Source organism: Pteropus medius, unplaced genomic scaffold (genome assembly GCF_902729225.1).
Source record: "Pteropus medius unplaced genomic scaffold, Ma_sr-lr_union100, whole genome shotgun sequence".
In the NCBI taxonomy this organism is placed as follows: Eukaryota; Metazoa; Chordata; class Mammalia; order Chiroptera; family Pteropodidae; genus Pteropus; species Pteropus medius.
In genome coordinates, this window is record NW_024351543.1 from 15,696,627 (window position 1) to 15,711,565 (window position 14,939).

The 14,939-nt window shown below is 37.8% G+C and overlaps 1 protein-coding gene across 5 annotated transcripts in view; it reads left to right on the plus strand.

The window, feature by feature from the left end:
• GADL1 (glutamate decarboxylase like 1) overlaps positions 1–14,939 on the plus strand; it is a 166,355-nt gene that overhangs the window by 92,150 nt on the left and 59,266 nt on the right. For all 5 annotated transcript variants that reach the window (XM_039843478.1, XM_039843476.1, XM_039843479.1 and 2 more), the window contains one exon: positions 5,934–6,133. In XM_039843478.1, coding sequence (XP_039699412.1) covers positions 5,934–6,133 — 200 coding nt within the window. The remainder of the gene's footprint in view (positions 1–5,933; positions 6,134–14,939) is intronic.

Here is a 14,939-nt window from a genome sequence, read left to right on the forward strand (position 1 = left end):
TTTTCTTTTCTTTTCTTTTCTTTTCTTTTCTTTTCTTTTCTTTTCTTTTCTTTTCTTTTCTTTTCTTTTCTTTTCTTTTCTTTTCTTTTCTTTTCTTTTCTTTTCTTTTCTTTTCTTTTCTTTTCTTTTCTTTTCTTTTCTTTTCTTTTCTTTCTTTCCTGTCTCTCTCTCTCTTTCTTTCTCTTTCTTTCTTGGCTATTGATGGCTCAGCCTAATACACTGACTTTTTCCATGTCTCAGTCTGATAACACTGACATTTCTGTCATTTGCTTACTCTATTCCTTCCACCCAGCCAACGACTCAACAGTCACTCAACATATCCACGTTCCCCTTTCTGCATAAGGAAACTGAAAATAATCAGACCGATTACACCTGGTCATTCGATGGCTCCTTTGCCCTCAGTCCACATAGTACATGCCTTTGCCCACTCTCATTTTATACTCTGTTTTTTGTGTCTTCCGTGCCAACTGTGCTGAGACTTATAAAGACCCACATCTAAGAAGGCCATCAGGTCTCATAGCTCAAACAAAGTCAGGCTTAACTCCACTTGGAGGATGAAGACCATGGATAATGCTTTCTATTGCTCTAAGATTTTTTGTAATAGCTTTAATATACTTTTATTTTATTAACATGTTCTACTATAAACTTACTGGCAGATACATTCCATTAAAAAGGGGAGATGTGTGAGGGGTGTAATATGCTCATTTCATAAACAGTGAGGAAGTCTAGAGCTGGCATCCTATTCTGCAGTTTTCCTAGGGAGAGAAGTAAATCTAAGGAAGAATGGGTGGTGACAGCTGGAGGAGTCAGAGGTACAAGAATATGTAGGAGAGAAAAGGTGATGGGGAAGATTTTGGCCAAAGACTGAGAAATGTTACCAGTTAACATTATTTCACCAGATTTTCACAGTATTCCTGTATGGTGGGTAGAGCAAGTATCTTCATTAGGTCAATGAGAAAAATGAAGCCCACGATGTTAAGTCATTTGCTTTGAGCTCTGACACCAAGTGACTAAATCAAAAGCGGAATCCACATCTGCTGATTCGCACTTTATTCTGCCAGAACACTAATGAAGTTTAAGTCGTAATATGAAAATTCCATGAGCAATCATTTTTACCATGGCATTTAAGATCCTTGACGACTTGGCTATTCTTTACCTTTACAGCCTTCCTAGTATGCCCTACCTCATTAATTAAGCCCCAGTCATACTGAATTAATTTCATCTTCTCTTTTCCTAAGCTTCTTCCCCCATTTCCACCCCCCCACAAGACCAGAGGCTCTCTCAGGTGTCACATTTCTTTTTCCGAAGAGCCCTATCTAACATCTCTAAGTTAGTAAAAGATGACCCTTCTTCATGCTCCTTAGACCTTGTTCTTTCCCTATTCTAATACTCTACTGTAATTGCCTATTTTTCTGTCCCTATCTTCATCTTAAACTCCTTAAGGATAGCAACTTATTTCCATTACAGCACCAGTGCCTAGCACAGCTTTTGGCATATATTAAGTCTCTCAAAATGTTCACTCAATAAATAAATAAAGCCAGTGTCAGAAGGTATAATCATTTTAAAAATTCATTTTTATTTTTTTAATTCACTTTTACATTCTAGATTACAACCCAGCTTTTCTGCTATTCACAGCCTAAATTTAGTTTTGCACATTCAGTCAACAAATGTTAGCCTAGATGCTTAGTACTTCCAGTGGGGTCTTATGCCCAAACTCCTAGCATCATAGTGCTCGTTATTAAATGGGTCCTCAATACATAATTTTGGAATGAATTGATACAAAGATGACTAATATACCCATTTTCTGAGGCATTTAGTGTAAGCAATTTCTTGCCTAAATAATGGTGATATGGGACAATATGGGAAGAACCAAACGGGAAGAGTTCTTGGTAGCTTTTGTTTGCTTAGCTGAACACGTGATTACAAGGAGTGAAGACTTAAAATAGACCCATGTGGTTGGTCATCGACTCCTGGGAAAGAGACTGCAGAGTCTGTTCTGGCATGTGGAAATCAAAGATGACTGATCTTGACAAGGAAAACATACAACCTACTGATTCATTATGTGTTTTTAGTGATATCCTTAACTATTACCAGAGTCACAAGTACTTAGAAAAATCTCAAAATGTCTCATAGACAAGATATTACCAGTAGTAAAACCAGAAGTCGTAGTCACAGGAAAAAAGTAAGGATCTGACAGGATGTTAGTTGTTTTGACCTCTGATTCATTGAGTTCTCTACTGCCACTTTCTTTTTCACCGACCTCTTTAAAAACTCTTAATAAACGTTTATGGAGCACTGTCTTCCACATATATTTAAGTACTCGCTGTAGAGAGTAGAGGGTAAAGAGTTGAGGCCCTGAATCCAAGCAGCCTTGGTATGAAACTGCTTACTAGGGACATGATCTTAGGTAATTAACCAAACCTTGCTGTGTTGCAGTCTCTTCACATGTGCATGGACATTGAAAAAATAATAGAACATGAGATTTAAATGAGCTTGTACATATACAGTGCTTAGCACCTAGTAAGAACTTTATAAATGTTGGTTCCGGCCATTGTGATTATGTGCTAGGTTAGCTGTCATGAACACAAACGGTGAAAAAAGTGGTTGTTTCTGTACTTATGCAGTGTGCGTGTCATTTGCCAGTTTATTCTTTACTGCATAATTTATTCTTCAGCCTTCTTCTGCCTTGTTCTGAAAGGGGCCTGACTCCTGCAAACCACATTTCCCAGGCTCCCTTGCCAGTTGGCTTCCTGCTAGTTTTGAGCAGCAGAAGGTTCAGATGGAGGCTGACAGTGTCTCACTGCTTGGGTAGCATCACTGGCAGAGGCTGTCTCTTCTCTCTTTCCCATCTCTCTCCAAATGGAGCTTCCCTCTGTGCTCACAGGCCCCACTTCAAGCCCCAGTTCCAAGTCTTCTTACCAGCTTTCTGCTTTGGGAATGAGGCCAATGTAGAAGAAACTAGAACGAGAAGAAAAAGACAGATTCCAAGTTTAATCCTGGATCCAACCGTGCCTGAATATTATATATGTCTGGATTTTTAAAAATATGAGCCTATAAAAAACCCCTTTTTTGCTCAAGCTATTTCGATTGCATTTCTCTCACTTGCCACTTTGAGAATGCTCATACATTGTGTACTAATTCCTGAGAATTGTTTGAGATGATATCACAATATAAAGCAATTAGTATTCTCATTGAATACTTGTCTCTGGAATTCACATAACTAGTATTTATTTTCCTGCGAGGATTATGTGTATAAAGATGAGCAATATAAACATGGCCTTTCTCTTTGATAGTGCAATAATAACTAATTACGTATTTTACAGTTAAAAACATGAAGAATGTAAACTTTTACTATACTTATTCCAAAATGTTGTCGTCTCTGGAGATCTGAGCATCTTCCCTTAGTGTGTATCTCAAACTAAAGACATTTCGTTCATTTTAATACAAGAACATAAACTAAAATGCAAAGCAAAACCTTTTGGGGGGAAAGTTTTCATTTGTTTTCAATGAAGTAAATCCCAAGCCTCCACTTGTTCTTTACGAAACCTTCCCAAGGCAGGAGGATTTTTCAGTGCAATGAAATTAACAGTGTCACTGCCGCAGGACAGTCACTCACTCTGCTGTGTTTTCTTGGCTTTCCTCTTCTCTGTTTGCCTATGATCATGCAGTTTGTCTTCTGATAATGAATGGGCTTCTTCTCCCTTTCAACCACTAGAATAAGTCACTGAAACCTCCCCAAGACATGTCCAAAGTTCATCTGCTTTGGGAATTTTTTGGAATCTTTCATGGTTGACAAAAGTAAATTTATAATCATGATGCGATACAAGTGTGTATGTGCATGCTTTGTCCTTAAAATATATGCAGTGGCCTTTTAATGTTATGATGTATGGTCAGGCTGTGGTTGCTATGGAAACAATAACCAAATTTCCTGACATTTGAGGGTTGGGAGAGGCAGTGGTGGCAGCTGTGATTGGAGTTGAGAGATTGCTGATAGAGTGAAAGTAGCTTAAAGAGTAAGGTGCTCTTTCTACCTTAATGTTCAAGTTAGAGCAATCTACTCTTCCCCAATGTCTGCTAATAACATCCACCAGAGCCAGACTGAAGGCTTACTAGTATTTCTTTAATTATTATATTACACTCAGTTTATTTTGGATACTGAATAATTGAGATTTTGGAGTTCTTGGTTATAGCCATTATATATATTTTTTACATTGTATAAAATCATGCTTTATGGTAATAGAATACATTATATACATTATATCCAGCTTAGTGTTCACACAAGACAATATTGCTATTAAGACAGCAAATACATGCTTTTATTTGAAATGTGATACCTTGAGATTTTTAAAATTCTTTAAGTACAAGTTGATCAGTCAAACGAATACATTCAGTAAGTTCTCTGTTCAGAGGGATCATTTTCTAGGACCTCTATGACTCCTTGGAGTTTCTCCGTAGCTTCCTATACAGCATTGTTGAGGTTTGGAAGATGCACCAAATGAGATGTCTATATATCTGTGTTTATTCTGATCATACTACATGTCAGGGGAATGTGAGAAAAGTGTGGAATGTGGGGAGTGTTATCATTACCCTCATTGCTTAGTTAGGTTCCTCTGCACCCAATACATTGTTAAGCTCTATGGATATGGACCTAGATAAAAAATGATTCCTGCCCCCAAGAATGTGCTTGGCCACACTAGGAGAGAATCCATGCAGACTGCTCATTCAGGACAGGCAGCGCAGGAAGGAGTAAAGCCAACGAATGCAGCCAAATGTAAAAGGAGGAAGTGAGTTGAATGAGATGAGCACATAAAGAAATTGGAGGGAAAGCAGAACTTGAGATGAAGCCAAAAGAAGGGCAGATCTAGTTAAAGAGGGAAAACTATTTGGTGTTAGTAAACTTTAGAACTTATAAATATGCTGGATGTATTCTTTTGAATGTGTCAATTATTATATTAAATTAGAGACAGAGTCAAGCAAATGGTGTGAGCAAAGATACAAATGGGACATGATCTAGTGGTTAAGGAGCATTGAGTAGTTTAGTTTTGCTGGGTGAGGGTCAAATGGTTCTAATAGGTATTCTCTGGGAATGAAGATGCTTGGGGAATTATGGGGGCTATGAAGAACAAGTTAGAAAATCCAGGATTTTGCAGATATCAAATGACCTTGAGGTCAACAGGGCTTAAACTCTAATCATTTGAAGTCAAAGTAAAGACTCTAGAATGATAATAAACTGGTGAATTATTGTTCAATGCTTGGTGAGAAGTAACCAGTCAGTAAATGCAAATTGAATTTAGTTGCAAATAAAACTAATGTGAGACAAACTCAAAAAACTTTTTGGAATTGTAGCTGATATTTTGTGGTGGTTAAAACTTGTTGGCACTTTTTTAACTCTTCCATAGATCTTTCCTCAGGTGTTTTATCTCTGGGTTATTGTCACTCCTGCCCTTTCCGATATAGTTATGAGTTGAAAAGAAAAGGTTTTAAAAGCCTAGTTTTTTGCCTATGAAATTGTATAAAGTATGTATAATATGTTAGAGGTTTTCCCCCCCATTATGGAGCCTTGAGTGAGTTATACATACATTATTTTTTTTCATTTTAAGAAATTGGCCCACCTTGATGTCATACAGATGGTGACATAGTTGTCTCAAAGTTTCTTATTACTCATCAATACACTTGTTGAGGATGGACTTAGCATTCTCAACTCTGAGAATTTTTTGGAAATACAGTAGGTAATCTGTGTCCCCAACTTACTACATACCTATTGCTCCTGATGTATGGCAGTCATAGAATAAGATCAAACATCTTTGGCACAAAATAGTAGAATATCACACAGGTTATATTTATGGGTATTTGATTTCTAAATCAAATATATTTTAAAAATTGACAGTCTTACAATCTTTCTTTCTTCTTCTTCTTTTTCTTTTATCCAAAAGGATCTTCTTAAGAAATGCTACTCTGCCAAGGCATCTTACCTCTTCCAGCAGGATAAATTCTATGATGTCAGCTATGACACAGGAGATAAGTCGATCCAGTGTAGCAGGAGACCAGACGCATTCAAGTTCTGGATGACTTGGAAGGCCCTGGGCACAGTAGGCCTTGAAGAAAGAGTTAATCGTGCTCTTGCTTTATCTAGGTACGTGTGTGTGTGTGTGTGTCCATGTCTGTCTATCTGTAATAGACCCAATGAAAGCAATATTTACAAGGGCTGCACTGATGTTCTTTCATCAGTGCATTCCTTCTTTCATCTGATAATCACTTTTTCATTGCCTACTGTATGTGAGGAACTGTGAACACAGCAGTCTTAGCCCCGCCCCCCAGGATCCTAGCTTAGTAAGAGACACATTCAGGCGCCGAAGCAGACAAAATATAAGGGAACCTACTTTTTGGTAAGGGGAGGTATATGGTGCTCCAGACCACTCAGGAGGGTCCCCTGGTATATTCTCGAGGAGCATCAGCAGAGGCTTCCTGGGGAGAAGTGACCCTCAATGAAGAAAGGAGAGAAGAGTGAGCCAAGCGGAGGGGACACACAGCCCAAACCTCCGGATGTGAGAGAGATCACGGTGACTTCAAGGACCTGAAAAGCAGGTCTCGAGAATGCAGGGCTGATATAAAGGCAAAAAGGTAAAAGTGATGTGGGAGCGCCTTGGTTGCTTGCTGTGTTGTAACATTAGAGACGAAACTTTTGAAACCATTTTCAAAGACCTTAGAAAAGCTCTTGAGATATAGGTGCTGGATGTTTGCCACTTGAACAGGACTCTGCTGCTAAGCCTGGGTCAGTGGGTGCAGATGGGCAGGCCATGATCGAATTTGGTTTCATGACCAAACTTGGTTTTAAATGTGATTTGCTGGGCCTGGACTTTATAGGGTTAACCTTCATGGTGTTAAAAAAAAAAAAAATCAAACATTTAAAATATTTAGAACAGAGAGATTTGTCAAAAATCTAGATTTTTGGCATCTACTGAAAGATCAGAATGCTCTCATTCCCACATGGTGACAAACCACTGAACATGATGTGCGACTCTCCGGAGAATTAGAGTCCTCTCCACTCCCTCCTGTTTTTTGTCTGGTGTATTTTACTACAGCATAGAAGTGCGAGCAACCAGGACACAAACCTAGCTCTACCATGTACAAACTGTTACTTGGGCAAGTTTCCTAACCTTTCTGTACCTCAGTTTCATCCCAGTAAGATGGAGATAACAGCAGCATCTAACTCAAAAATTGTTATGAGGATTAAACGAACTGATATTTATAAACACTGAGAACAGTGCCTGGCATATACTACATGCTCTATGAGTTTTAGTTATTATTTTTTTATATGCTTGGCGACTGTAGGCATCAGAGTTTGTGATCTCTGGTTTAGATAATCTCTCTTTCACTCTCTGTTTACATTTCGCTTGCAAAAACCTGAAGTATGTCCTTAGAGATTTAAAACAATTTCTTCTTTCTATACTGGGAGTCGTGTGGGTACTCTGTGCAACATTCTGTGCAACAGTGATGCACCGCAGACTGTCTGAAAACCCAGTATCTTAAAACAACAATTTTTTCCTAAGAGGTCTGCAAGTTTGGAGTGGCTTTATCTCATATGACGGTGGCTGTGGGGTAGAGGGGGAAGGTCTGGATCTCTTCTCCACCTGTCTCACATCTTCCTTGGACCAGCAGGCTTGCCAGAACATGTTCTCTTGATGGTGCTGACAGAAGCCCAATAAGCCAAGCCCCGTTTAACCTCCTGATTGCATCATATCTACTAGTGTTCCAATCGCCAATGCAAATCACATGGCCAAGCTCAATGTCAAGAGGCAGGAAGTAAACTCTGACATTTTGCAGGAAGAACTGCAAGGTTACATGACAAAGGGCTTGGATATAAGGACAGGTAAAAGGATGGCTTTGGTGCTTTCAGAAGACTGTAAGAAGTCAGCAATTCTGGTAACTGTAGCTTAAGAAGTAGTTTTAAAAATCTGTAAATATTGTATCAGGATTCTTTTGGTGATAAGCAACAGAAACCTTAACTCTAGGTATTGTATACAGACAAACAAAAAAAGATAATTTATTATCTCATGTTACTTATAAGCTAGCGTAGTGACGACTTCTGGAATGGTTTATTCTAGGGGCTTAAACAATATCACCAGGCCTCAGTCTCTTCATCTGTCAGGTGTGCCTTCCTTCGTGTTGGGTTTATTCCTATGTAAGAAGTTAGCTGCCAGGAGTTTTAGATCTATATCCTCCCAGGCTCAAGTTCAAGGTCAAAAGGAGAGAGTGCTCCTCTCTCAACAATCCTGAGGAAAGTTTTAATTATTTTTGGATGAGGCAAGTGTCCATCTCTGAATCAGTGTGTTGTCAGGGAAATGTGACATTCTTATTAGTTACGTTGAGTCATATGACCTTCCTTGGCACTGAGGAGACTGTCAATTCCTCCTATAGACTATGTACTGAAAGTAGGTGAGGAGTGTGTCTTTAGTAGAAATAGGATTAAAGCGCCTCTATCGGAAGTAGGGCGATAACTACCTAGTGGTAAAAAAAATGAAACCGTCTACCACAAATATTCATGGTTGATCATTAAATTAAAATAAAAGTCAGAAAGCTCTGTTCACTTTTCTGTATTTTCTCATACTATTTAAGTGTGGTAGAATCTCCACATTATTTTATCTAAGCTGCTAAGTAATTCAATAACAGGTGTCTTGAAAGAGGCTAGATATAAATATTTAATCATCATATGTATTATAAAATTAACATTCATCTCAGGGTGGAATTTAATTTATAGTCAAAGGATATTTTCTAAGTTTTGCAGAGAAATATCACAGGAGGATAAATGTTAACATTTCAATTCAATTCAACAATACTTATTGTTTGTAAATATTTGTCAAGTTGAATTGAATGTAATTAACATTTCAGTGAGCATCTCTGCAGACTCTGTGACCTATATTTAAATATTTGAAAAATAATCACTCCTCTTTCATGCTGTTACTCGTAATAGGTTTTTTTCCCCCTTTAACTTTGCACATTGTAGATATCCAACACTGTATTCCTAGGGTGAGCAAAAGTCATCCTGTTCTCCCACCGCAGTACCAAGCAAGAGCTGAGTCCTTCTACACATGTCACTTGGAATGAATGTGAAATTACAAACTTGGAGAAAGCTTTTCTAGGATTAAGAATTGTTTTAAGTTAGCAACATAAAGTCTTTTTTTTCCGTGATTTTATTTCCTTTCAAATTGGCTGGTTGATTTCTGGTTCTGCTCTTTAGGAAAGATGAAACATTTTCTCAATTCTGGAAGCTATTCTGTTTGCTTGAGCCTATGTGCAGCGGCGTACTGGTAAACTGGCTCTCAGGAGGGGGAAAAAAGCCCCATTTGTAATATTTGTCAATTTCCATGGTGTACATTCCTACTGTGGAATACTGCAAGCTGACAACAGTTGTGGTTTGCAGTATTCCTGAATATTTAACAGTGGCTATCACTAGCCAGTATGGTCTGGCTCTAGAACATCATTGATTATGTGACCCAGCATGCTCCGTTCCAACTACTGACTGGTTAGAGTTAAAATGCCATTTCCCAGCACACCCACTGGCCCTAGAATATTTGCTTTAGAGTTTACCCAATAAAAATTATTCTCATTCATGGGCAAAAGTCTCTGCCTGGCATAGTTTCTGCAATTTCGAGTAACACTGTTTCGTTTTCAGGACGTATAACGTCCTTCAGTAGATAATTTACTAGCAAAGTAAAGCTGCCAGTGAGGATTGTGTTGCTGTTTGGGGTACACATCTATTAGCAGCAGCCTAATGTAGCTAAGATCTCCATTCCCTAGGCCCTAGGTCAGGTCTCTTAAATAATGGAAAAGCTGTGAAACTCTTTTCCCCATTGCAGTCAGGATCGCTCTGACTCCATAGAAACAATGTTTTCATGTTCCTGAATCAAAACAGAGCTTAGTTTTGAAATTTGTACCTTGACTTTAAGATTTAACCCTTTTCCAGTTTAGGGGAAAAAAAAGTGCAGCTCGCTGCCAGCATTAATTTAACATCACGGGTAGGAATGCTACGTGTTCTGCGACTTGACATTTTTAGCGATCAAGAATTACTATATTTTGTAAGTGGAAATACCACTACTAAAAACAGAATGCTATAAATAGAATGGTGTCATTTGTTTCCAAAGACTATTGCTATACTAGAGTGATGTGAAAATAATAATAAAAGTGAGACATTTCATGGCAAACTTTAGGGGTAAGGTTAGGACTGTAATCTGCGAGTTATCTCTGGGTAAACGCTGCAGCCACAAGGACCACCAGAGAGTATTCTTAGGGCAAACAGCAAATGAGTTAAGGACCAGATTTTGATGTACCAGTGGATTTCTATCACCCTGATCAGATAGCTTGCTCCTTCTTCCCATGGGAAAGCAAGAACGTTTTCAACAGGACAATGATTCCTACTTTATGAACTGTCAGAAATCCAGCAAGAAGATAAAATGTACCACCTGGAAAATCTTGAAGGCTTTCCTAATTTTCATTTCACCCTTGTCATTCCAGTTGATGAGAGTACATTTCTCTCAAGAATTATTAACGACTTAAAACTTTATTTTTCCTCGGGTTTGAAAGCCAGTAACATTGGGAACCCAAAGCTACATGCAGTTTTTAAGCCCAGTTGAAACTTAGAGGGATCAGGTTTAAAACTGCCACCTCCAGCACAAGGCAGGCGATGGTGCATCTCTGCTTTCTGACTAGGAAAGTAGAAAATGTTTCGCGACACCCAGGGCACCCTGTTGCCGAGGGCACCTTCTAGGCCTTTGATATGGCACTCAGGTTAAAGTAGTATTTGCTCAGGGGTAATTTTTAAAGCGAATCTAGAAGAGTCATGTGTATAAGTCTTTTCAACAACAACAAACAGTCACGAACTCCCATTCTGGTACTTTGTTAAGTCTCCGGTGTATCATTTATCCATTCCCTTGACACACAATCCCTGTAATCTCACCGATGGAATTTATTTCACCGACTTGCATGAAGACTGAGGGATTTATTGTTGTCAGTATGGAAAAGGTGGGCAGTGACACAATGGTGCTTTTGTGCTAGTGTATTTCTCTAGGTGACAAGAGGGAGAGAGTCTACGAGACTATGGAAGGGCCAGTGTTTTCATTTTCTTATATTAGTAATTTTTTTAAGAAAATCACAGTTGCCAGAGAATGTAGTATGTAGGTATCTGTGATGAATCACGCAAGTCGTGCAATGTCTTAGTATATGCAGAGCATACAGAAAACAGATGGAAAAAAACTCTCAAGAGTTATGCGAGGCTCCGTGCATTACAAGAAATTTCAAATGAGAAGAGACTGGGAGAGAAACTTGGTCCAGAGTGCTCCAGGAAGATACTAAGTGGCTGGTGAATTGAGAAAGGGACTCTCGAAAGGCTATGTCCAGAAAGGAAGGAAGATCCTGTGAAAGGGCAAGTAAAATGCAAAAATGTGACTTAAACTCATTTAACTAATTGGAGAACTGTGGGCATCTAATGTTGGAAGAACATTTGTAATCAAAGGAAGGGGAAGTGTTTTAGAGCAAGATTGTCATTAATACATGTTTCAAAATAAAGCCAGAGTCTTAACACAATGAGTTTTTTGTCCAGAAGGATTGGTGAAAACTCTTGCTAATGTATTTTTTTTCCTCCTCTCTTTTTGCTAAGGTTAGTGGGAAGGACAGTGATGAGTTTTATGACACTATCGTTTCTTTTTGAACCTGTTTACCTGGATGCCTTTTGGTAGAAGTGACTTACGGTTCTTGCGTTATATCCCAAAACTCAATGTACATCTTTTTTTTCTGGCTGGCATCAGACAAGAATAGTTTTTTAAAAATGTATTTTATCTTTAGGCCATTACCATATATTGAAAAGAAAAGTTGTGAAGAATAAATCATCCCTATGAATGTAGGCAGAAGTGACTCACATCTTATGTCGACTCCCTCCTCAAAATTATTTCATTTAAGCATGTATTTAAGAAGAGCATAAGGTACCTTATAGAAGAGGCACTTCTAAATTAACATTTTTGAAACTACACTCTGTGGGATAATAGACTTCCAGAAGATCATAATAAATGTTCTTCCAAAGAATGTTTTCATAGTCAAATATGCTTGGGAAATGCTAACTACTCTGTTATTCCTCTCTTGGAGATTCAGTTGTTCATTAGCACCATAAAGGCTCTGAGGGGGCTTGTAATATAGAAACATTTTAACTTTGTTTTAACCAGTATGCAGAAACTGTTAATTGTTCACCCAGCAACCACTCTTCCTTTTTCCTTGCCAAGAGAACCTTGATTTTGTTTAGATAGCAATGTTCCAGCTGGGAACAATGGTACAAACTAATACCCATTGCCAATAATTAATTTAAGAGTGGGTATCTGACTCAGCTTCTGTCAGTAAGATTTAGGAAGAATTCTGTGAAGGCTTCTTGGGGAAATATTCTTACCTAAATATAGAGAAATGAAGAGAAAATGCTTGTGCTCCAGCTCCTCTTTCTTCTTGGGACACAGATGTGTAAGGGTGTGATGTATGGAGCTGTGGCCAGCATCTGGGAGCCATGAGGGAATTAGCTAACACTGAGCATGTGGCAGGAGGAAATGTTAGAAAACACCTAGTTCTTCATGACAGGATAGAATTATCTGACCAGCTCGGTAAGCATCCTTTTGTATTAAGCCAAGTATACTTCTGATTGTAGATAACAACAATCTAACTGATATGCCCAACATTGCTCAAATTTATTTGGCAATGTAACCCTTTTACATGGGAAAACTATTGGCATGGTATATCATGGAACATGGCTTGGGAACTCTGGCGTAAGCCTTTTATTATTGTTGTAATAGCAACTCCTCACCCAAATCACCTCTATCCTCAACTCAGTTGGAGTGATATACAGGGCTTTACAGACTCCGAGAATGACTGCAGTGGGGACATTGTGTCAGGACACAAACCGCAGGTTCACATGGTTTGTAAGAAGCAGAATTTTAACTGAAACGATTCAGCTCTGTTTTAGGATGACATTCTCCCAGGAGCAGCTTTAGCCAGTTTGACAGAAATACTTTAAGTTGAGACTATAGGTAGTGTGCGTAAGTTTTATACAGTCGTAATCTGTTAGGGAAGGATTTTACCGGTCTAGTTTCACATCTCCATTACATGCATGAGGAAACTGAGGCAGGCACAGGATGGCTAAAGAATTTGCCTACTCACAGAGTTGATTGGCTACACAACTAGAATCCTCTGTAGCCATTGCCAGGATTTCTGGAGATGCAAAGCATTTTCGTAGCCTCAGGCTGTCCAGGATTAGTGTAGGGCTGTCTCAGGATGAAATCATGGCATTGGCTTTGAGTTAACAGAGTGCCTGCCTATATGTTTCTGTCTGAGAAGGTGAGAAAAAGTATGGCCCGCAAGCTTTCCTCATGTAGATGGAGATGATATATGTCTACTTATTTCCATTTTATGTTTTATTAAGTTTCTTTTCAAAAATTATACAAGAAGCCGCATCTTTGAAACTTTGCAAAGAAGTATAAAAAGAGAGTTAATAATCTCTGCCACCCCTGTTACCTCCTGTTTTTCTCTTCCTTAGATAAGCATTAGCAATTCCTTATGCATCCTTATGTACTTTACTCTATGATCATATATAATCGTGAACAGGGATGAGTTTTGCTTTCTTTTTTATAATTTTGTAAAAAATGAAATCATATTATGCACCTTTCTTAGTACTTTGGTTTTACCTCTTACTAATGTATCATAAGCATCTCTGTGGTTTAATCCTAGTAGATATAATTCATTCTTTTTAATAGCTGCATCATATTACATTGTGTTGTTATAATACATTTTATTTTACCATTTGCCAATTTTTGGATATTAATCTTGTTTCTACTTATTTTGTATACATACACATGCACACAGATTTAGATATAATAACATGTATGTATACATGTATATACACATATGTATTGTGTATATAGATATATGTCTTTAGTATTGTTGATTTTTTCCTGGTAGATCAGCATCTCAAAAGTGGTTTGCTGCATCAGAAGATATGACTGTTATTAATTTTAAAAGACTTGTAGCAGCTTTCTGTCACAATTTCACTGGCACTCGGTATTGTCTCTCTTAAAATTTGTTTCCAGTTTCATGTGGGCAACATGGTTTAGTTTGCATGTCTTTGTGCAAACAACTTTTCTGATGTTTATTAACCACTGGAATTGCTTTTTCTGTGACTTAGACAGTGTGCTAAAGTTTCATAACTTCATAGCTACATCTCCTAAAAAAATGCTCAGGGAAAGGAGTATGCAGAATATCAAACTTTGTGAGCATGCGCGCACGTATGTGTGTGTGTGTGTGTGTGTGTGTGTGTGTGTGTGTGTTTCTGGTCACAACTCTTTCTCACAATAAATGATCTATATTATCTAGTTAATAATGATAGAATATTTATAATATTTTGTATAATTCAAAGATGATATAATCTAAACACCAATATTTAACCTTTTGTGAAAGACTATACAAATAAGTGTGGGGAAAAACAACCGAATCTCATTAACTGGTATATTCCATATTAACATTCTAGAATGGCCTTTAGCAAATGAACGTAATGATAATATCTACCTCCATTTTCACAGTTTGTATATGTCCCAATTTTTTAATATATGATTTAAAAAAATTTTTATAACAAACTTTTGAGATTGGAAAAGCAGATTGTGTTATTTCAGTTGTACAGGTAAGAGAATTGAGGCCTAAGAAGAGCATTTTTTGTTTTCCTTAAATATTAATCTAATATACATAATTTAGTGGCATGATTAAATTTCATATGGTTGTACCATAATTCCATATGACTGGACCATAGTTTTCAAAGCCAGTCCTCATTGCTGGGTGTGATATTTCTTCCTTCCCTCCCTTCCTTCCTTTTTTCTTTCCTTTCTTCCTCATATATTTTTTTTTTTTTGCTATTACAAAAT